The 21,453-nt window shown below is 45.7% G+C and overlaps 1 protein-coding gene across 1 annotated transcript; it reads left to right on the top strand.

Annotated features, from left to right (window-relative positions):
- The first annotated feature begins 1,205 nt into the window (after positions 1 to 1,205).
- med1 (mediator complex subunit 1) lies at positions 1,206 to 20,734 on the top strand. The gene is made up of 16 exons (XM_055876970.1): positions 1,206 to 2,946; positions 3,736 to 3,842; positions 4,171 to 4,249; positions 4,439 to 4,493; positions 4,783 to 4,915; positions 7,812 to 7,840; positions 8,063 to 8,134; positions 8,230 to 8,304; positions 8,501 to 8,664; positions 10,631 to 10,742; positions 10,892 to 11,016; positions 13,088 to 13,212; positions 14,737 to 14,938; positions 15,271 to 15,366; positions 15,719 to 15,824; positions 16,113 to 20,734. Exons 1-16 carry the CDS (start codon positions 2,829 to 2,831, stop codon positions 19,894 to 19,896), a joined length of 5,382 nt encoding a protein of 1,793 aa, XP_055732945.1. The 5' UTR covers positions 1,206 to 2,828; the 3' UTR covers positions 19,897 to 20,734.
- Positions 20,735 to 21,453: the final 719 nt, after the last annotated feature.

Raw genomic sequence — 21,453 nt, 5'->3', positions numbered from 1 at the left:
CCTCAAATCTATTGTCTCACATCTACGGTTGTGACTAGATGGAGTACAGCTACAACTTTTCGTAGCGGGTTAGGAAAGCAGTTTAGCCAACCCTAACCCTAGCCATTTTCCTAACCTTAAACTCAGTCTCCTAACCTGTTACGTTAATTATCCTATCCTGCTGTGTAAGTTATCCCAAACTGTTACGAAAAAGTCCCTTCGGGTCGTAGCTGTATTCAACGTAGTCAGAATCATAATTAATGGAAATTGTAAGAGGGAAAAAAGTTAAGTTAAGAATAATCATCCAAGATGTTTGCTTGCTAAGGTCGCCCTCTGGTGTTCATACATAGTCATTATTCTTTAGAAAACCTACACTTCTGTTTCCCTTGGCTTGTGAGATTTTGGTTGTATTTACATTTCATATAAGGCGATACTTCAGTGACCCTACCGTGTTTTTAGCTTGGTGGCTACTACTTACCTGCCGAATTAGTCCTAGGACCAATTCGGCTAAACAAGTCTTCCAATCTGGGACTGAAGCACTCCCTCCGCAACTGGATCCTGGACTTCCTGACGGGCAGGCCCCAGGTGGTAAGGGTAGGAAAAAACACCTCCGCCAAGCTGACCCTCAACACGGGGGCCCGCTTAATCCTCTCCTGTACTTTCTGTTCACCCACGACTGTGTGGCCACGCACGTCTCCAACACCATCATCAAGTTTGCTGACAACACAATGGTGGTAGGCCTGATAACAGACGGTGGTAAGTCAGCCTACAGCAGCGGTGTCACACTCATTCCATGGAGGGCCTAGTGTTTGCGAGTTTTTGCTTTCTCCTTTTAATAAAGACCTAGACAACCAGGCGAGGGGAGTTATTAACTAACTAGTGACCTTAATTCATCAATCAAGTACAAGGGAGGAGAGAAAACCTGCAGATACTCGGCCCCCTGTGGAATGAGTTTGACATGTGGCCTAAAGGGAGGAGGTCAGACACTTAGCAGTGTGGTGCCAGGACCACAACCTCTCCCTCAACAGCTGATCGTGGACTACAGGAAAAAAGAGGGGAGCGCACGCCCCCATCCACATCAACTGGGCTGTTGTGGAGTGGTCGAGAGCTTCAAGTTCCTTGGCGTCCACATCACTAAGTACTTAATGTAACCGAAGTGAAATGGCTAGCTAGTTAGCGGTGGTGCGCGCTAATAGCGTTTCAATCGGTGATGTCACTTGCTCTGAGACCTTGAAGTCGTTGTTCCCCTTGCTCTGCAAGGGCCGCAAGGGCCGGCTTTTGTGGCGCGATGGGTAACGATGCTTCGTGGGTGTCAGTTGTCGATGTGTGCAGAGGGTCCCTGGTTCGAGCCCAGGTAGGGGCGAGGAGAGGGGCGGAAGCTATACTATTACATTAACATGGTCCACACACACCCGCACAGTCGTGAAGAGGGCACGGCAGCGCCTCTTCCCCCTCAGGACGCTGAAAAGATCCTCAAAGAGTTAAACAGCTGCAACATCGAGTCGAGAGCATCTTGACTGGCTGAATCAACGCTTGCTATAGCAAATGCGCCATGTCATCTAGGACCTCTTTATTCGGCGGAGTCAGAGGAAGGCCCGTAAAATGGCCAAAGACTCCAGCAATCATTCGGCGCCTGTTCACTCTGGTATCATCTGGCAAACGGTCCAGAGCGTCAGCTCTCTGACCAACAGGCTCCGAAACAGCTTCTACCCCCAAGACATAAGACTGCTAAATAGCCAGACTGCTAAATAGTAAATTAATGGTACCCAAACTAGCGGTACTGACTATCTTGCACTGACCCTACACACACCCACTAGAATAGACACATCATATACTGTACACACTACACTGAAACTCTCACACAAAAATACCACACATTCACATTTACAAGCATTTTGCTACACCCGCAATAACGTCTGCTAAATATGTGTATGTGATGGATAAAGTTTGAATACATATGATTTGATACACATGCATATACACACGTTCACAGTCATCATTTGCGGCCGCTAATCCGTTATTTTATTTTACTCTTATTATATTATCAATCCTGATGCCTACTAGTCCCTTTACCCTGCCTTCGTGTAAATATCTACCTCAAATACCTCGTGCCTCTCACATTGATCTGGTACTCCCTATATAGCTCCATTCATGTGTAGCCTATTTTATTTTAGTTACTTTTTTTATTTTTATGTGTTTTTATTTTTAACCCTGCATCGTTGGGAAGGGCTCGTGAGCAAGCATTTCACCGCAAAGTCTGCACCAGTTGTATTCGGCGCATGTGACAAATACAATTTGACGATATAATTTGAACAACGAGACCTCCGACACCGATAGAACAATGAGCCAGATGTTTCACCGGATATATATATATCTGAAGCATGTGGTTGGTGTTTCCAAGAAGCCCAATGGCCGGCAGTGGGAGATGGAGCGAGATGGATTTTGACCGATATTCTGCTAAACATTTGATCTCAATACAGTTTTGTGTTCCCAAAAATAAAATCTGTTACGAACAGAGTGGACTACGTTTTGTAGACTTGACCTTTGCCAACGTTTTTTATTCATTTTATTGCGTTGTTTAGGAGTGCAAGGGCTAATTTAGTTATTGCGCACCTCACAGGGTAGGAGTTCCCTAACGTAAAAACGCAAATACATGCTAGAATGCGCCAATAGGATCTGGCTAGCTAGTGCTTGGCTCTGCCCACCTTCTTATTTGCTCCCGTTCGAAACTACATGCTGTGGTCTATCTTGGGATTAGTTATAACATCTTTGACAACGACGTCCCACCCACTACGGAAGTCCAGTGCGAAGCGACAGTGTAGCTAGCAAAAAGACGCTAGCTAGTGAAGATGGCGGCGGTTTCTATGCAGGGCTGTAGCCCAAACCCAGCAAGAGAACTTACCCTTTCAACACAATCTGGGGGGAACCAGGCTCTTGTAGATCGGGTAAAAGCTGAAGAAGGGACAGGTGAGTTGTATCATATATGTGCAATCGGAGCTAGTGTGGTTACGCTAGGGTCAGATATTTGTTGTCAGATCAGTCACAACAAGCTGAGAGCATGCTAATGCTAGCTAGGGAATTCGTGAGCTATATTAGCTACCTAGCCAGCATTGTAGTTATCATGCTAGCTAGCTACTGTAATACATCATTATGTTTTTCTACGGGCAATTTGTATTTAAATACAGTACTGTTACTGCCAACTATATTAAATGTACCTGGATTAGTTAAGCGGACATTAGCTACCTAGCCACTTTCTTGTACTAGATACGTTGTAGGCAATCAAGTCCAAGCCAGTTGACCTAGTTCGCAACACAACCACCGTCCGAGAGTCATGCATGTATCTGCACCATTATTATCAATAGTTAATTATGCAGATATAGACTGTCAGGCTTGGCTATTAATCTACCCCCCCCCCCCCCCCCCCCCCAAAAGGACTTATTACATAGTCTACTCTAACTTCGATGCAACATTTCTACATTGTGCTGGACCCTCTTGAGAGCGCAATGTAAAAACTCAGTGAAAACTCTCTTTGTATCATCAAAGCTAAGCCTACTCCATCAATTCCACCGTGTTTACGTTTTGTGTGGGACACAATGTCATCAAATGATGTAGTTAGCTATGTAATTAGGATGTTATTAAAACTAGCTTGTATTGTTCTCTTGGAATGTCAGTCATTGAACACTAAAGTGCTGTAGTTCAAATTGAATGTTGTGTAACTTACAATCTCGCTCCGTTGTGCACCTTGTTTATTCACAGAAGCCGAGAAGCAGAGTCGCGTGAACGCTCTGTTGGAGAGACTCCATGCCAAACACAATGCCTCACGGCCTTGGCAGGAGACCAGCAAGGTGGTGCGCCAGGCCATGGTGAGAAGATGGAGAGCATGTGTGAATGAAATAATAAGAAAAGAGGAAATTATGGAATGCTAAATATATAGAGTTAGGAAAATAGTGTTAATTGGTCCGGTTGCACACTTTATAGACTATGGAAGATGCATACAGGACATGCATACAGGTGGAAAAAGAGACTCTGGCTCACTGGCATTCTTGCATGCTCTACAATGTGATTAATGGATCTTAAAACCAACGTTTTAGTCAATAGAACTTCATTGGGGTGAACCCAAATATACATACATGAGTTAGAAAATCTTTACTCTCCTCTAATCCCTCCCCCCTCTTGTTTCTTCTGTCACAGGAGAAACGTGGTCAGATGAATGCGGCTGGACACCAGCTCCTGCTCACCTGTCTAGAGACCCTGCAGAAAGCACTGAAAGGTGAGACCCCGAAGAGAGACTTTGTCTCTCTTGATTGATCACAAAGACAGCCTGTCCTATTCGTTGAAAGTGTTCCACGTTCCACTTCTGCAATTGGATGCCAATAGCAAAATCCCGCCTGTATCTTCAGATTATTGACAGTTGAAAGACAATCTGTTGAGTTTTTACATTTGTCTCTCTCGGCTCTAGTGTCTTCCCTGCCCTCCATGACAGATCGCTTGGAGTCCATCGCTCGACAGAACATGTAAGCTCTTCCTTTCTTCTTGTCTCACTCACTTACTCCTTCTTTCCCTTATATCACCAGGTCACTCATCTACTGATTCCTTATTCATATAATTGATGGCATAACCATGTGTATTTTATTAACTGTGTATATCTGTTGTATAGTACATTTCTGACTGTACAATGGATTTCCAAACTTGGGACAAGAGAGTCATTGATTGAGGAGGACATGGTTAGCCACACGGAGTCTGATTTGCCTCCCTCTCTTTTTCTCTAACCCCACCCCTACCATCCTCGTCCTCTCCCACCAGGCTGGGGTCCCACCTGAGTCCTTCGGGGACCGAATGTTACATCACTTCAGACATGTTCTATGTGGAGGTGCAGCTGGACACGGCTGGTCAGCTGGTGGATGTGAAGGTGGCCCACCACGGAGAGAACCCAGCGGTCAGTACTATCCCCTACCTACAACACTATTACTCTGTATGTTTATTAGGGCTGTCCCCGCCTGACAAGAAAATATTGGTTGATCGAGAGTTGTCCGTTTCGTCCAATTGATTCCTATGCTTAGATTTGTGTGTATTGGGTATATGTTGTGAAATTGTTAGATATTACTTGTTAGATATTACTGCACTGTCAGAGCTAGAAACACAAGTATTTCGCTACACCCGCAATAACACCTGCTAAACATGTGTATGTGACCAATAAAATTAGATTTGTCTTTTTTTTTTTTTAAGTGTACTTTTCCATATGGAGACACATGTTTCAATCAAGTCAACCTTATGCACTGAGCTTGTCTGATGCTTTAAGCGTGCTGTTTGATTAAATAATGAAGACACACGAATGACTAGAGGGAGTCCGACCGCAATTGATTTGATTGTGCCGCCTGACTCAGACTTTCTGCACTGTGTAAAAAAAATAAAAAAGACAGAGTGATTTTAGCACCCGTTGTCTCTCTCGCCTCCCTGCTGCAGCAACCACCACAGAACATCAGTGTGTTTAGCATTGTCCGTGTTGCTGAAGCTGCAACATAATTACAGCCATTTCTGACGGAAAAATTGTGTTACTGAAATGTTTACTGGTTGTGCAGGAGATAAAGGGGAAGTCAGATGTGTGGAATAAATTTGACTCGTTGTGGGAAAAAACTGGAGATCAAGAAAAATAAGGTTTTGAGCAAGCACTGCATGCATATTAGGCCTATGTGTGCCAAACATTTTTTTCTGTAACGCCTTTATTACAGCAAAGACTAAAAACCATCGCATTCAGTCGTGAATGCAATTTCCATAATGCAACAGTTTAGGCCGATTGATTGTTTACACAAATTTTGCAATGGTCATTTTTTATTTTAAAACTAAAACGCTTGATTGCATTTCGAGTCATGACTGACTCGTATGCTGTGTGATGACATGAAGAAATAAATGATTGATTGATACAGTGGCCTATAAGTATTGAAATATAGGCATAAGTAAGTTATGGTATTAAGACTAAACAGGATGGGCTCTTAGGCCTACAGCTCAATGGTGGTTATAGAAGGCTGCTATACTAAGCCTACCAATGACAATAACATTACTTATTATTATTATTGTGATGATCATAATAGTAATAACAACAATAAGAATGAGATCAAGGAAAGGGAGGGTTATTATTATGAATATAATTTACCTGACAATTTGGAACATTGTAAACGGCACTAAGTACATTATAAATAATACCAGAGAGGCTGGTCTGACGTAAAATAAAGTGTGAAGCCTTTATTACAGCACAGCAAGGATTTAAAAACAGCTGATTTGTGAAATTGTTCCGTCATGCTTGCTGCTCACGGAATCCGTAAGCTATCAACCAAACACTGAAACAGGCAACAGAAGCAGGATCTGTCTTACCTTATTTCTATAGAGATATATAATTGAGAAGACTCGAGGCTATATATATATACAGGGCATTCGGAAAGTATTTGACCCCTTTTTCCACATGTTGTTACGTTTCAGTCTTATTCTAAAATGTATTAAATACCCCCCCCCCCCCATATACAATACTCCTTAATGACAAAGCGAAAACAGGTTTTTAGACATTTTTGCCAATGTATAAAAAAAAAACGGATACCTTATTTACTTAAGTATTCAGACCTTTTGCTTTGAGACTCGAAAATGAGCTCAGCTGCATCCTGTTTCCATTGATCATCCTTGAGATCCTTGACATCCTCGACAACTTGATTGGAGTCCACATGTGAACTCAGTACTTTGTTGAAGCACCTTTGGCAGCAATTACAGCCTCGAGTCTTCTTGGGTATGACGCTGCAAGCTTGGCACACCTGTATTTGGGGAGTTTCTCCCATTATTCTCTGCAGAACCTCTCAAGCTCTGTCAGGTTGGATGGGGAGCGTTGCTGCACACCTATTTTCAGGTCTCTCCAGAGATGTTCAATCGGTTTCAAGTCCGGCCTCTGGCTGGGCCATTCAAGGACATTCAGAGACTTGTCCCGAAGCCACTCCTGCGTTGTCTTGGCTCTTTGCTTAGGGTCGTTGTCCTGTTGGAAGGTGAACCAATCTGAGGTCCTCGTTTTCCCAGGCTAAACTTGCTGGCTATCTGAACTATACTATTTTTCTTACTCATTGCCTTTGTCCGTCATACAATCATGTAGCTAAGAAATTAGCTGGAAAGGAACTTGAAAATAAGTTATTGTTTTGTTTTGAATAGTCATGACTGGTATCTGTCGTAAAAGATATCTGTCGTAAAAGATATCTGAGATATCTGTCGTAAAACGACGGTGGCGAAGAATATCTTTGCTACTTAATGTGGATCCAAGATCAGTTTTGAGATCCACCGGCATCATTGGCGTAGGGTTGGCTGGGAGTTTTTGACTGTTCTTGAAACTTGGCAAACACAGACAGATATGTACACAGTCTTATACTCTTAACCTTGAATTTTTTTTTTTTTAAATTTAAAGCAGAGTTTATTAATATAATGAGTAATCCAGGAATGTTACAAGTTAATTGACACGAGAGAACTCGAGAAAATCACATCTCTACAGAGAGAAGTGACTACAATGAATGGCCAAATTACTTCCGGACCAAAAAAAAGGTCCGCCCGTGGAGCTCCTCCTCACTACTCCATAGTCGCAGAATTAAATCATTAGAACATAATTCAACAATATCCAGTAATGTATTGAACTGATAGGTTTGCTTAAGAAGTCTTACGCAGATAAGTTGCCCGTAAGAAGCTTCAGATCTGACGCAACGGCATGTGTGCGACACGCTTTAACTATAAAATAAGTGATATACAGTAAATTTGTTATCCAAGTATTTATTTTTATATTCACTCTTTTTTTTTCTTTTTCTTCTTTACAGAGCTGTCCGGAGCTGATTCAACACCTGAGGTGAGATTTGAGATAAAATCAATAATAGACGCATAAATATTATTTAATTATTATATTAAAAAAATATTTAAAGAATGTAAAATACTTGTCAATAAAGTGCTTTTCATTTTTTTCAATAAAGTGCTTTGAAAATTCAGTTAGACATTTTAGCGGTTCATTTTTTTTCTCATTTCATTCTCATGATGACATCTTGGTTGTACTTTTTTCCCAACCTCTCTAAAGGGATAAGAACTTTGAAGAGTTCTCCAAACATCTTAAAGGCCTAGTCAACCTGTACAAGCTTCCTGGAGACAAGTGAGTTGCTATTGGAGCACTATAAGTGGTTGTGGAATTGAATTACATCAAATGCGGTTATACTTCATTTTTATCTTTATGGCGGTTCCCACCAGTAAGCTGAAAACAAAGATGTACCTGGCACTTCAATCCCTCGAGCTGGATCTTACCAAGATGATGCACATGTTCAGGTATGTACGCATTGCAGTTTGACTAGGTGCATCTCAAAACCTCCCTTTTTACAATTCCCCTGATGTGGCAGATCTAAAGAAAATGTCTCCCTCCTTAAAAAAAAAATTGTCCCAGAAGAGCTTTTTGAGTGGTTTCCCCTTCGAGAAAAATATGTTCCTGTCAGAATGAATTCTCGCTATTGTGTGTGTGTTGCAGGTTAGCCACCAACGCTAACACGGTGGAGACCATCCTTCATGGGAGCGTGGGCCTGCTGACAGCCAGGAGCGGCGGCCATCTTGTCTCCCTCCAGTGCTACGTGTCGCCGTACGATGTGTTTGAGGAAAGGACAGGCTCGCAGCTCAACTTCACCGACACAAATGGTGAGGGGACGAAGGAAGTTTGCCACAGTGCTGCCCAGAAAGAAATTGCAGTGCTTTCCGCTCGTTGAGGCTAATCCTAAATAGAGATGAACACATATATTTGTGATTTAACCATGGTTTAATAAATAAGAATTGTTGAAAAGATATACAGTTGAAGTCGGAAGTTTACATACACAGGTTGGAGTTATTAAATCTCGTTTTTCAACCACTCAAATTTCTTAATAACAAACTATAGTTTTGGCAAGTCAGTTAGGACATCTACCCTGTGCATGACACAATACATTTTTCGAACAATTATTTACAGACAGATTATTTCGCTTATAATTCACTGTATCACAATTCCAGTGGGTCAGAAGTTTACATACACTAAGTTGACTGTGCCTTTTAAACAGCTTAGAAAATTCCAGAAAATGATGTCATGGCTTTAGAAGCTTCTGATAGGCTAATTGACATCATTTGAGTCAATTGGAGGTGTACCTGCGGATGTATTTCAAGGCCTACCTTCAAACTCAGTGCCTCTTTGCTTGACATCATGGGAAAATCAAAATAAATCAGCCAAGACCTCAGAAAATAAATTGTAGACCTCCACAAGTCTGGTTCATCCTCGGGAGCAATTTCCAAACGCCTGAAGGTACCACGTTCATCTGTACAAACAATAGTACGCAAGTATAAACACCATGGGACCACGCAGCCGTCATACCGCTCAGGAAGGAGACACTTTCTGTGTCCTAGCAATGAACGTACTTTGGTGTGAAAAGTGCAAATCAATCCCAGAACAACAGCACAGACCTTGTGAAGATGCTGGAGGAAACAGGTACAAAAGTATCTATATCCACAGTAAAACGAGTCCTATATCGACATAACCTGAAAGGCTGCTCAGCAAGGAAGAAGCCACTGCTCCAAAACCGATATATAACAGCCAGACTACGATTTGCAACTGCACATGGGGACAAAGATTGTACTTTTTGGAAAAATGTCCTCTGGTCTGATGAAACAAAAATAGAACTGTTTGGCCATAATGACCATCGTTATGTTTGGAGGAAATAGGGGGAGGCTTGCAAGCCGAAGAACACCATCCCAACCGAGAAGCACGGGGGTGGCAGCAACATGTTGTGGGGGTGCTTTGCTGCAGGAGGGACTGGTGCACTTCACAAAATAGATGCCATCATGAGGTAGGAAAATGATGTGGATATATTGACGCAACATCTCAAGACATCAGTCAGGAAGTTAAAGATGGGTCGCAAATGGGTCTTCCATATGGACAATGACCCCAAGCATACTTCCAAAGTTGTGACAAAATGGCTTAAGGACAACAAAGTCAAGGTATTGGAGTGGCCATTACAAAGCCCTGACCTCAAACCTGTAGAAAATTTGTGGGGCAGAGCTGAAAAAGCGTGTGTGAGCAAGGAGGCCTACAAACCTGACTCGGTTACACCAGCTCTGTCAGGAGGAATGGGCCAAAATTCACCCAACTTATTGTGGGAAACTTGTGGAAGGCTACCCAAAACGTTTGACCCAAGTTAAACCATTTAAAGGCGATGTTACCAAATACTAATTGAGTGTATGTAAACTTCTGACCCACTGGGAATGTGATGAAAGAAATAAAATCAGAAATAAATCATTCTCTACTATTATTCTGACATTTCACATTCTTAAAATAAAGTGGTGATCTTAGCTGAACTAAGACAGGGAATTTTTTACTAGGATTAAATGTCAGGAATTGAGAACTGAGTTTAAATGTATTTGGCTAAGGTGTATGTAAACTTCCAACTTCAACGTAGGTTGGCAAGCAATACACCTGGTAACTTATAATGGTCTAATTTGTTTGGCTGGATTTGCTGACTTGGCTTAAACCGTAGAGGATTTTGGAACTAGACTAGAAATTAAATAATCAAATGATCCTCCTTTGGCCATCTTTCTCTATCTGTGCATGTCTTCACATGGCCCTACTTTAACTCCTGTACAGTCCCTCGCTCTCTGGGTGTGAGTGTATCTGTGACGGTGGAGGGGACCTCGTCAATCTACAAGCTACCCATCGCCCCCCTCATCACGGGATCTCACCCAGTGGACAACAAGGGGTGAGGCCTCTTCCAAATTTCAGACATTCAATTTAAGTTTCAGTTCCAGAGCAAAGATTTAGATATTTTTGGAAAGATGGAAAGATATTTTTTTGGGGTGAATAAATGTATAATGTTGAGATTGTGTGTGTCTCCTCTCTCTGTTGCAGAACCCCCTCCTTCTCGTCTGTGACCAACTCCAACTGTGTGGACCTTCCTGCCTCTTTCTTCCTCAAGATGAACCTGCCCATGCCCTTCTCCCTCTCCTTCATCCAGAGGATGGGCAATGCTACAGGTGGGTGGTCTCAGATTTGTGTATGTGTTTTGGTGTGTGTGTGTGGACTAGGGTTGGGCGGTATCCAGATTTTCAAGCCATCATATTGTTTCTGTAACATACCCAAAGTATAAGATATTACCGAATGTGCGCACAAGGGGTGTTATAAAAATGAAGTAAGTGCAAAACGATTTAGGTAACAGGGATCTTGATCCAGGAGGGGATTGAATGTCTCTGTTCTAACCTAGAAGCTTGATCTTGACATCTAGCCACTTAGCAAACCAGATGCATAGCTGGAGGCCTGAGCTGGATGTACAGTGCCTTCAAAAAGTATTCACACCCCTTGACTTATTCCACATTTTGTTGTGTTACAGCCTGAATTCAAAATGGATTATCTACACACAAATACCCCATAATGACAGAGTGAAAACATGTATTTTGAAATTTACAAATAAATATTCACACCTCTGAGTCAAAAATAGAGTCACCCTTTGGCAGTGATTACAGCTGTGAGTCTTTCTGGGTAAGTCTGTGTGAGCTTTGCACACCTGGATTGTACAACATCTGCATTTTATTATTATCAAAATTCTTCAACCTCTGTCAAGTTGGATGTTGATCATTGCGAGACAACCATTTTCAGGTCTTGCCATAGTTTTTCAAGCAGATTTAAGTCAAAATCTCAGGAACATTCACAGACTTCTTGGTAAGTAAGCTACTCTAGTGTAGATTTGGCCTTGTGTTTTAGGTTATTGTCTTGCTGAAAGGGGAATTCATATCCCAGTGTCTGATGGAAAGCAGACTGAACCAGGTTTTCCTCTAGGTTTCTGCCTGTGCTTAGCTCATCCATTTTATTTTTATCGTGAAAATCTCCCCATACCTTAATGATTACAAGCATACCCATGTCATGATGTAGCCAACACTATGCTTAAAAATATGGAGAGTGGTACTCAGTAATGTGTTGTATTGGATTTCCCCCAAGCATAACATTTTGTATTCAGGACAAAAAGTGAATTGCTTTGCCACTTTTTTGCAGTATTACTTTAGTCCCTTGTTGCAAAAATGGGGCATGTTTTGAAATATGTGTATTCTGTACAGGCTTCATTCTTTTCACTCTGTCAATTAGGTTAGTATTGTGGACTAACTAGAATGTTGCTGATCCATCCTCAGTTTTCTCCTATCGCAGCCATTAAACTCTGCAACTGTTTTAAAAGTCACCATTGGCCTCATGGCCTCATTTCCTTCCTCTCTGGCAACTGAGTTAGGAAGAATGCCTATCTTTGTAGTGACTATGTGTATTGTTACACCATCCAAAGTGTAATTAATAACTTCATGTCTTCTTTTTAATTTTTTTACCCACCTGGTCTTTGTGGTTGAATCTGTTTGAAATGCACTGCTCGACTGAGGGACCTTACAGATAACTGTATGTGTAGGGTACAGAAATGAGGTAGTCATTCAAAAAGTCATGTTAAACACTATTCTTGCACACATGCAACTTATTATGTGACTTGTTAAGCAGATTTTGACTCCTCAACTTATTTAGGCTTGCCATGACAAAGGGGTTGAATACTTATTGACTAAAGACATTTCAGCTTTAAAATGTTTTATTGATTTGTAAACATTTCAAGAAACATAATTCCATTTTGACATTATGGGATATTGTGTGTAGGCCAGTGACAAAACAAATCTACATTTTAATCCATTTTATATTCAGGCTGTAACACAACAAAATGTGGAACAAGTAAAGGGGTGTGAATACTTTCTGAAGGCACCAGTTTATTTGACGTATCTTAGATTTATTATACTTAACTTATAGTTAGTTATAAGCAGTGGGGTAGCACGCACCCCCTTAAAATATATATATTTTGTTAATGTTGAAACAGTATTGAAAATCATACATTTATACATATATTTATACATATATTTCGAAATACCCCTATAATTGGTATATCGCCCAAGTCTAGTGTGGTGTATCTATGGGTTTGTACGTTTTGCATTGGTTTCTTTTTGTTTTCGCCCCTGTGTAAAAGTGTGTAGATGTGGGTGTTTGGGCACATGTCTGTGTGTGTCGGTTAACCCCCCCTCCTCCTACCAGGGATTCCTGTGTTTGAGACGCCCCCCACCCTGTCGCCCCTCTACGAGCTCATCGTCCAGAGTCAACTCCAGGAGGAGGGGGGGAACCCCCTGACCACCCCCACACACGCCATGCGCTTCTATGCTGTGAGTAGCCTCCTCTCACTCCCCTCTTAGACCTGCTTCCTAGGCCCTTGTGTAGATCTAAAGGTGTGTGTGTGTGTGTGTGTGTGTGTGCGTGCGTGCGTGCGCGTGGAAGAAATATGATGAGAGCTCCACTTTCCCCTCAGGCAGGCTAGGTGAAATATGAACTGTTGCTTACATCTATCCGCTCTTCTCAGATCGACTACAGCAGTGCAACGAAGGGCGATTTTTGGTTCCTTTGAATTTCAATCGTCAGATAACGTCAAGCACGTTGGCACGAGCGTGCACAGCTGCGTCTTGAGGGCTGCAGTGTGTAGCGCTGCTTTTCTTGTCGTCCCGATCCTCAGTGTGACCTGTGAATGTCAAGTGATTGGCCGGTTTGACTCGGTCAAGTGAAAAGAAGAGCCTGTATGAACAGGTTGTGAGCTACACATACCTCTTCTAACATCTCAAACAAGACAAGTGAAACATAACAGTACAGTTTATTTTAAGTGGGGGTAAAAAATGGACTATCAATCTTTTTAATTTGGCTCAACCACAAAGAGCTTACCAGTATATTGAAATTCGGTCGTTTTAAACACTGAATTAATTCTGTCTCTCGAGAAAAAAAAGGAAACAAGGCTCTCCCATAGAGTTAGAGGGCTCGTCTTTTGTATTTGTCCTATTATGGCGTCTGTGAGAGCACGGGCAGTGCCATAGAGCCCGACAGTGGCGGTGTCATGATACACAAGCATTTCGCTACGCCCGCAATAACATCTGCTAAATATGTGTATGTGACCAATACAATTAAGTTTGATTCGATACCCATAAAACCTAGCGGTCAAACGGGTAAATGGTTCCAGTCGTTTTTTCCAACATTACATTTTACATTTACATTTTAGTCATTTAGCAGACGCTCTTATCCAGAGCGAAACATTCATTTTTCCAATAGATGATTTTAGAAACACTTAAAATAAGGGCTCTGTCACCTTGTCTGAGAGAGATGGTTATCAAAACGTCACGTCAGGGTAAGCCTACACGGAACACAACCCTTAATTGAAGTGTTTCTAGGAAAAACGAATGGTGGGAGAACGTTTGGAACCGTTTCACTGTTTGACCACTAATCTTTATGGGTATTATGACTCATACTGTGGTACTCTGTTGAGGCCATCTCCATTTAGAAGTAGTACATTTTCTTCTTCATTTGGGTTCTAGCTAATATTGGTGACTTACCGCCGCCACCTGCAGTGCTAGAGATCTGAACCATATCTTGTCATTCATTTACTGTGGCCACTAGATGGCGGTGATGTAGCGTAAAGCCATTAACAAACCATGCAACCAAATTTTATGAAGAAAATACTCTTATCATTGGCTGATCGCTCCCAACCATAGGAACCCCCACCTAGTTGAGTACCGTAAAATAGTGGGAGCCCTCAGTGGCAGCGTCCATGCAACAATCGGTTACATCCGTGATGAGTCCTCTAACTATCTCTATTGGCTCTCCATCTTACCTCAGTTTTTTTCCCCTTCTCCTCTCCCTCTGCTCAGTCGTTGCCCGACCAGCAGCACTGCTACTTCCTGAATGGCGACGCCCCGGTGCAGGACGGGCACTCGCTGCAGGGGACGCTGGTGTCCAAGATCCCCTTCCGCCACCCAGCCCAGGTGCCCGCCCTACTGGATGTTATCAGGCACCAGGCGGCCGCCAACACGCTGATTGGCAGCTGCGTCAAGCGCACCTTCATCAAGGATGGTGCGTAGTGGTGGTGGTTGTTGACCAACTGGAACAGGGAGGGGCCTGCACTTGTCCAATAAGACCTGCTAACTAATGAACACAACTGGTCCTGGAGATCTGCAGTGTACAGGGCTGTTCCATCTCAACCGAAATACAAAATCATTTTCGGATTTTTACTTTAGTCAGCATAGTACAGTACATGCCCAACGCATTGTTTGAGCTGTCCTTACTGATGCTGATCAAAACAAATGGAAGCATTCAACCCACAAAAAAACGAAACTGTAGTTGACATGAGATGGAATCTTGCGCTATTGAGTGATGTAATATCCTGTTGTGTCATCCCGCTCCAGACACTCCAGGGCTGCTACAGTTTGAGGTGTGTCCTCTGACCGACTCCAGCTTCAGCGTCTCCTTCCAGCACCCTGTTAACGAGTCCCTAGTCTGTGGTGAGGACATACACTGACATTACCATGGAATTCAATAGAACATAATTGAATGTATCCCTATGGACATTACTGCTGTTTCAGTCCGCCAGTCCTCTAACCGGCCCTGTGACTTTCACAACAGAATTGACTTTAGATCTACTCCGGTCCTGTTGGTCTGGCGTTTTCACTCCCTCTTGACTACGGAAGAAAATGAATGTGCTTCTTTGCGAACTCCAGCTCTTTTACATTGATAACATTTGCACTGTCCTTGACAAATAAACTCTCTCTCTCTCTCTCGAACTTCTCCGTCTGTCTCCTCTCACTCTCCGTCTGTCTCTCTTCTCCACCACCTCCTTCTCTCTCCCTCTTGCAGTGGTTATGGAGGTGATTGACTCCAGGCAGGTGTCTTGTAAGCTGTACAAAGGCCTATCCGATGCCTTGATCTGCACTGATGATTTTATCACCAAAGTGGTCCAGAGGTGAGCGGCCATTTTCTCTGTTTCAAGTGTCCTTCACGCAATCTGTTTTATGTTCTAGTAGATGCTTCTCAGCCCTTCTTGTTGTTAGCCCACTGCAAAGAAACCAACCCAAATGGTTTCATTCAATATGCTTTTTTCAACAAAATACAATAATTTTGAGGCCATGTGACCTTCAGTAGAAAATAATTGGATGTTAAAATAAGTAAACGTCAGATAAATGACAATGGAAAAAAAAAAAAAAAAAAAAATGTTTGTCCGCCCTATCCCCATTCGGATCCCTTTCCTCAGGTGCATGTCCATCCCTGTCACCATGCGGGCCATCCGGCGGAAAGCGGAGACCATCCAGGCAGACACACCAGCCCTCTCCCTGATTGCCGAGACGGTGGAGATCATGGTGAAAAAGAACTTACCCCCTGCTGGAAGCCCCGGGTACGGCATGGGCACAGGGGTTGACCCCACCAACCCCATGGGGCTCCCGGGTGTCGGTGGAGGCAACACTCCCACCGGGAACAGCGGGGGAGGTAACTTTGCCGGCCCAATCACATCTCTGTTCGGGATAAGTCGCAGCCAAAGCCAGGGGGGAGAGTGTACACCCCAGGGTGGGGCGGCTGGACAGCAACAGCAGCAGCAGGGGGGTCAATCAGGGGACGACTTCAGCAAAGTGACCCAGAATCCCATTCTGACCAGCTTGCTGCAGATCACGGGCGCTGTGGGCACTAGCCCCACTCCCCAGAACAGCTCTTCTGGATCGCAACCCCACCAGACTCCGCCTCCCACCTCCTCCCCTGCCACCAACACCAAAAACCACCCCATGTTAATGAACCTGCTGAAAGACAACCCCGCCCAGGACTTTGCTGCCCTCTATGGCTCGAGTCCCCTAGAGAGGCAAAACTCTTCCTCTGGGTCGCCACGCACTGATGGCATGGGTGGCACCTGCCCCGGAGGTGGCACCAAGGGCAAGAAGAAGCGTCCCAGGGGGATGGAGAAGGGTGGGGTGCCTGGGGCAGGAGGAGGGGGGATGGGAGGGATGAACAAGCAGCAGTCGGGGTCCATGCAGCCTCACCACCACCAGCACCAGCCCACCGAGGATGACTTCCACCGCGAGCTCTTCTCCATGGACGTGGACGCCTCCCAGAATCCCATCTTCGACGTCAACCTGCCCGGCGATGGCTTGGACACGCCCCACAGCATCACCCCGGCGCCCAGTCAGTGCGGGACCCCGCCTTCCGGCGCCGGAGTGTCCTACCACTCGCAGTCACACGTCCAGTCCCAGCAACAGCAGCAACCGCCTCCGGGATCATCCTTGCCTCGCATGGTACGCCTATCGAGCTCCGACAGCATCGGCGCGGACATAAACGAGATCTTGTCGGACTTACCCGAGCAGACGGGTAAAGGCGGCAGCGGATCGCACGGGCAGCACCACCTGGGCAGCGGGGAGGACGGGGGCCCCTTGGGCACCCCGCACCGGGACTCGTCCAGCTCGGGACAGGGCAGCGCCGTGTTCGAGGCGGACATCTTCAACACCAACAGTAACGAGAACCCCTTCACGAACGCCGCCGACCTGATCGCCGAGGCGACCGCTACCACACCTACTAGCGACTCCTCGTCCACCAACTTCTTCCCCGACACGGTGGACTTCAACCCCGAGCTGCTGACCTCCAGCCACGGCTTCCCCCAGGCCTACTTCGACGACAGCTCACCCAGCGCCGATGGAGACCTAGACCTGGTCAAAGGCTTCGGTGGGAGCAGCCAGCAGAACACGCCGTCCGGCACCCCCCAGAACCCCACCCCGCACGGCCAGAGCACCCCCGACCCCTCCCTCAAGGACCCCTTCGACATATCAGGCATAGTGTTCGGGGGCAGCGGCGGAGGGGGCAAGCCACTGCTGGGTCAGGCCCTGGATCTAGGGGACTCGCACTCGTCCCACATGGGGGGAGGCCAGAGCCCTCTCATGATGGCCATGGGAGGGGGGAGCAGTGACTTCAAGAGTGGCGAGGCCAAAGCCAAACAGCAGCAGCAGGGACTTATGAGGACAAAAGATGACAATGGGGGCGGGAGTGGGCGCAGCTCAGGGATGGGGATGACCGGCAGCAGCTCCACTGAGGGGAAGCAGGTGAAGCGAAGCCGCACCCCCTCGAGCGAGGGCAAGTCCAAAGACAAGCCCCCCAAACGCAAAAAGCTCGAACCCGACGGGAAGTCCCCATCTCACAGCACAGGGGGGCGACCCTACACCCCACCCAGCGGAGGCTCGGGATCTGGAGGCAGCATTGGCGGAGGATCCAAGTCTCCCGGTAGCTCCGGGCGGTCGCAAACCCCACCAGGAGGTGCCACACCACCTATCCCTAAGATCACCATTCAGATTCCCAAAGGAACACTGTCTGGTGGGAAAACCTCGTCCCATGGCGGGTACACCTCAAGCAGTTCGGCTGGTGGTGGCACTGGGGGTGCAGGCAGCACTAGCGGAAGCAAGAGCCATCATTCCCACTCCTCGTCTTCCTCAGGCAAGATCAAGAGTAAGGAGGGCACCCTGGGCCAAGGCATCAGCTCCAAGCCTGGGAGCGTGGGAGGAGGTGTTGGAGGTGGACCCCCCCAGATGAAGAGCTCTTCTCAGGGAATGGGTGTGGGGAAGCCAGGCTCTTCTCCCATCACCAAACATGGACTCTCCGGGTCGGGAAGCAGTGGTGGCGGGGTTGGAAGTGGGAACAAGATGAAGCCGCAGGGGGGCAAGCCTCCCGGGTCCCTCATGAACCCCAACATCAAGCCCAACATTTCCCCCTCCCACTCTCGCCCCAGTGGCTCTGACAAGCTCTCTTCCACCATGAAGATGCAGCAGTCGCAAGTCCCAGGAACTCCGCCGTCCTCCAAGGCCAAGTCCCCCATGGGCTCAGGGAGCGGCGGCTTGGTAGGGTCCAAGTCGTCCTCCGGCGGGGGGATGGGCTCCCAGAAGCAGCTGGGCGGTGGTGGTTCCTCTTCCGGCTCCTCGTCTTCCACCTCCTCCTCCAGCTCCTCTTCCTCTGGCTCCATGCCATTTTCTGGAGGCTCCCAGTCTCAGTATGGCTCTAGTGGAGGCGGTGGTTGTGGTGGCGGACAAGGGAACAACGCGAACAACCCCAACGCCAAAGGAAAGTCCCCGAGCCGCAACAAGAAGCCCTCGCTGACTGCCGTCATAGACAAGCTGAAGAGCGTCGGCGGGGGAGGGGGTCCTGAAGATGAGGGCGAACCGCCTGTTGGTGCCAGCGGTGGGACTGGTGGAGGCGGACCAGGGGGCGGACCACCAAACCTCGGCCCCTCTAAGCACGGAATGTCCTCTCAAGGCGGGGAGTACCCGATCAAACGAGAAAAGTCTGAGAAAGAGGGCAAGTCCAAAGTGTCCGTGTCGGTGGGCTCCAGCGGGGACAAGAAGCTCATAGATCCCAAAACTGGAGGCGTGAGCAGCACGGGCGTGGCCAAGATCATTATCAGCAAGCCGGACGGCGGCTCACCCAGCATCAAGGCCAAGGTGACCCTGCAGAAGCCCGGAGAGGGCTTGGGGGAATCCATGCGCCCCCAGCTTTCCGGTCTCAAAGCCTCACCGCTGTTCAGCGGCTCCACGCCCAAGCACGACCGCTCTTCCCCCAGCCACAGCCGCTCGCCGGGCTACACGCCGCTCAACCACGACAGCGAGAGCGAGTCAGGCAGCAGCTCTGTGGCAGAGAAGTCCCACCAGAACAGCCCTAGCTCGGACGACGACCAGGCCATGAGGCCCGTGCCCCCGCAGGACTACATGAGCTCCATGCCGCTCAGCTCCGGGGAGAAGCACAAGAAGCACAAGAAGGAGAAGAAGAAGCAGAAGGAGAGGGAACGCGAGAGGGACAAAGATAGAGAGAGGGAGAAGAAGAAGTCGTCGTCTATGTCAACTGGGAACGTATCGCACGGTCCCATGAAGGCTGACAGCTGGTCACGGTCACCCATTTTGGCTTCGGATACGTCTCTCTCTATGATGGGCTCGGACCGTCCCTCCCGCCCCAGTCCTGTCTACATGCGGAATGAGGACGATGACCTTATGGACTCGGCCCTCACTGGCAACCTATAACCCTTTCAATAGACACACATTTGATTTGGATTTTAAAGGCCAGCCTGTAACTTTCATTTCCAATCAAAAGTCACGCCCCTGGGGGTTTAAAGAGACAGACCAATAATTTGAAGGTTGCTGGTTCAAATCCCGGGCCAGGCAATGAAAAGTGGGAGATTCGCATTCAGATTGCTGTACAGATTCCAGGTGTACCATCTTCTGCCGTTGCGCCCTTGTGCAAGCAAGGCCCTTTATCCATAAATAGCACGAGTATTGCTAGTGGCAGCACTTTTGACATGAAATGAGAACTTACAGAATGTGCCTTTTCATAATCTTGACTGCAACTCTTCCCTTGGTGTCCATGCCATATTTGCAAAGACTGGCAGCAGTCTAGCAGTAGGCCATTTATCAAGCAGATCTTTGAAACATGGTCTGAAGCTCTACCAGTGTAACTGTTTTTTTTTTTGTGTGTCTTTTTTTTAACGTATCAGTATATGTCCAAGAATGACAAATACAGCAGGATTCAACTTTGAAATCCAAGTGTGTTCTACAGCCATATTGTTACCTTGACCTAGACATTGAGATGCCTATTTCTACTGTGATGTGGTTGGAGGGTGAGGCATTTTGGAATTAAAGGGATAGTTCACCCATCACCTAATTTGGGTGAACTATCCCTTTAAGAAAGTCCACACGTACCCAACGGCACATGGTATCTGTTTCAGTCTGCACTGCAGAGTCTGTATGGTTTATTTGAGCTACGATGTTGGTTGTATTTTAAGTTAGAATATATTTTAGATTCATTATTTACTCTAGCAGCACCAAACATAGAAGATTGCAGCTCTGTTTTTGATTGGGTACGGGGGGGAGGGGGGGGGGGGGGGGGGCGGGGGGAGTTTTAAAAATAGTTAAGACTGTAGAATTGCACCATGTTTAAAAAAAATAAAATAACAACATGTAAAAAAATATATATATTTTAAATATTTTGTTTTATAAAATATCATTTGGCAAGGGTTGTAACATCTTATTGTGTGTTTAAATGCCTTAAATGTGGATTCAGAAGATTGTGAATTTTAGATTTTGATACCTCTTTTAACATGTAATGGGCAGGTTAGTGTTGAGCTGTAGAACTTTTTTTGCAGAGAAGTTTGGCAAGCTTAAAATAAATATTTCAATGCTGAATGAGTTCTCTCCTCTGTGTACACCTTTTCATATTTGTTTCGAGTTAACTATTAGTCGACTAGCTCCGGGCTTAATATTTTATAGAATTGAGTTATCGATCCATAATCTTGTTTAATCACAAAAAACACCTCTGTTCGATTACTGAGCAGTCAGTGCGGTTACTAGTAAATTATATGAACAAAGTGTTAATACAATGTAAGTAGTGCCATTACAGCGTTACTACACAGGTAACAACATATTTTAGATACTTTCTTCTGAAATAATCATTGGAATTATGATTGAACAGTTTCCCAAATCCCAGACTGTAGCTTTAAGGGTTTCTAGAGGGCCCACCGGGGGGGCACTGCAGTTGCATCAATCTCCTGCAGATGTCAGCAGCGAGTCATGCTGCAAAATCCT

The sequence above is a fragment of the Salvelinus fontinalis genome, chromosome 1, assembly GCF_029448725.1.
Source record: "Salvelinus fontinalis isolate EN_2023a chromosome 1, ASM2944872v1, whole genome shotgun sequence".
Taxonomy (NCBI): domain Eukaryota; kingdom Metazoa; phylum Chordata; class Actinopteri; order Salmoniformes; family Salmonidae; genus Salvelinus; species Salvelinus fontinalis.
Note: the sequence above shows the minus strand (reverse complement) of the source record. Positions and strands in the feature narration are given on the sequence as shown.